The sequence below is a fragment of the Macrobrachium nipponense genome, chromosome 10, assembly GCF_015104395.2.
Source record: "Macrobrachium nipponense isolate FS-2020 chromosome 10, ASM1510439v2, whole genome shotgun sequence".
Lineage (NCBI taxonomy): Eukaryota > Metazoa > Arthropoda > Malacostraca > Decapoda > Palaemonidae > Macrobrachium > Macrobrachium nipponense.
Genome location: NC_087204.1, coordinates 109,113,558 through 109,116,057, shown reverse-complemented (window position 1 = coordinate 109,116,057; position 2,500 = coordinate 109,113,558). Strand labels below are relative to the sequence as shown.

The window sequence follows — 2,500 nt, the reverse complement described above, 5'->3', positions numbered from 1 at the left end:
ATCTGAAAGGTTTGCAGCAACGACAATTTTGTTTAACAAGACCGTGACAAGAGTAGTGAATATAGGGCAATGCTATATAGCTAAATAAAAATATCTAAATTTTAAATGCTGCTCTGGACTCCAATAGGGAGGAACGGAAACATACGTAATATAAGATTTCAAGTTTTGTTTCAGAGATTCAAGTTTTGTTTCAAAAAGATTTAGATTCACGGGAGAGTATAGTAAATGATTAATGATGGAAATAAAATATTTTCCCTTTTAGGATGTCAACTAACGTAAAACGCAACTAATAAACTAAGAACATATCATATTCATGACTTATCTTAGACTTGGCAGGTAAGATGCATCGTATCTGAAGCGTTTTAATAATAGGTGATATATGTGATGTTTGTAATCCAAATAAGATAAAAAATGCAATCAGTCCATTAATGGAAACATTTGAATTAGAGGCGGAAGGTCAAGAGGGGGATATATGTAAATAAAAGTACACTTTATATATGTATATGTATATGTATGTATGTATGTATATTTACTTATATATATATATAATACAGTATTTAGTGTGCGTATGTGTGAATATGTGTATGTATACCTCGTCTTCCCTACCTACATACCTATACGCTGATCTCCTACATTCAAATCCTTTAATATAATTTATCGACATAAAAACAAAGAACACTTAATTAAATGCATCCTTGATTCTCAAATTCCCCACAAGACAATTACACCTAATGCTCTCTTCCTTTTCCTATGTCTGCGTAAGATTGCATTTTCAGTTAGCGATTGCATTTTGCAACAAAGGTCATCGAAATAGGGGTCATGGGCTAGGTCTCTTGTGACAGTGTAGGGTTCTTATGTTACCAAATTGAGAAATGAAATAATGTCAGTGTAATCACCTTAGGTTATATGTAATTGGATATTGTCAAAGGTAATGAAGAGAATGTAAACTCACCCCGTAAGTCAAAGTATCAGAGAACCTTTGTTAAGAAATAAATAGAAGTAATGACAATATGAAGATAAATTGGCAGGCAAAGTACGGAGTTTCATTTCTCTGTATAATACACTAAAATGTTCTCTTCTTTGATTCGTATGTGAATACGATTTTGATATTAATTATACTGTGATTCAGTGGTACTTGAAATATTCACTTCCTTGGGAATGAGGCTTAAAATTTCCCTAATATCTGATCATTTCTTCTAATTTACGTGGCTGGCGTCGCTGTCAAGTTATGCTTGCTGGATTAGATTTTTTTTTTCCCGCTACCATCAGAAATTGAATTGAAATGAACGCTGAATTTCTTGTCATTGTAATAACAAATGACAAACACCACAATTTGAATGATTTTCGCGACAATCCAAGTAATTCAACTAAAGAGTCCAACTCCCCAACCTCATACCTACCCCCTTCCCAAACCTCAAAGAACGACTGTCCCCAACCTCAAACCTACTCTTCCCCCTCCCAACCTCCCTCCATCAAATCCCCCCTTACCCAAACCTCAAAAAAAAAAAAAAAAAAAAAAAAAAAACTGTTACAGCTGAAACTCTAACAATAAAGGAAGGTCATTTACCCATACAGTTTTTCCCCATTGACTTTTGCTCTGCTAAAGTAACCTCACATTTTAGTGATATGTTAAGGCTCGAATTTCACATTCTTGCAAATTTCCGTAATTTGCAGACTTGTAGTTTGTGTTTTTGAAGAGGAAATTATGCTTGAGTCGGGATCATTGAAAACAAATAAATGATTTGCATTGCATTTTATTTACTTAAGATAAATAAGAAAAATAATTTAAGACATATTATTAGTGATCTGGTGCGCCATAGAGAGCCTTAGGTTCCTCGTAAGTAGGAGCTGGGGTTCCATAGACTGGGTCAGGTTCTTCGTACGTGGGTTCTGGAGCCCCATAAGTGGGTTTAGGGGCACCGTAGGATGGAGAAGGGGCATAGGGCTTGGGTTCAGGGTACTGGGCTTCGCCCTCGTACCTGACCTCGGCCTGGTATCCGTTGTAGTGGTCGGCGGTGTAAGTGACGATCTGAGTGCGACCGTCGGGGAGGACGACTCGGTATTCGCCGGTCACGACCTTCCCGTCGGAGTTGGAGTTGTGGCCGAAGTCGACGCCCTTGTAGCTGTCCTTGACGTCGTAGGCGAAGTCGAATGGCATCCCCTTCTGAATGCGAATTGATTTGTATTTATCAGTTTTGTCTTGTAAATGGCCCATTTCAAGATTTTTTTCTAAATATGTAAACATACAGATAGGACCTTGCTATTTATAAATTCCATTTTTTCAGTAGCCAATTTCTCTTTATATAAATGAAAAAAAAAAATGATAATGAGAGAAAGAATTGCTAATGAAAAAACTGATTCAACGACATTTTCAAATTAGAGAAAACATTACTCTTGGAGTAACACACGCCGGGAAAAAATAGTAAAATGACCACAGAAATTAATGAAACAATTAAACGCTCCAACTACACCTATTATGCGCAGTTCCACTAGTTAGATA

General features: G+C 36.4%; 1 protein-coding gene across 2 annotated transcripts in view; it reads right to left on the bottom strand.

Annotated features, from left to right (window-relative positions):
- Positions 1–1,738: 1,738 nt before the first annotated feature.
- Positions 1,739–2,500, bottom strand: part of LOC135223891 (larval cuticle protein 9-like) — a 3,270-nt gene continuing 2,508 nt past the window's right edge. Inside the window, exon 3 of one of the 2 annotated variants that reach the window (XM_064262808.1) lies at positions 1,739–2,164. In XM_064262808.1, the coding sequence (XP_064118878.1) occupies positions 1,799–2,164 (366 nt within the window). In that variant the 3' untranslated portion in view covers positions 1,739–1,798. The remainder of the gene's footprint in view (positions 2,165–2,500) is intronic. The other variant, XM_064262809.1, reaches the window with a different exon arrangement.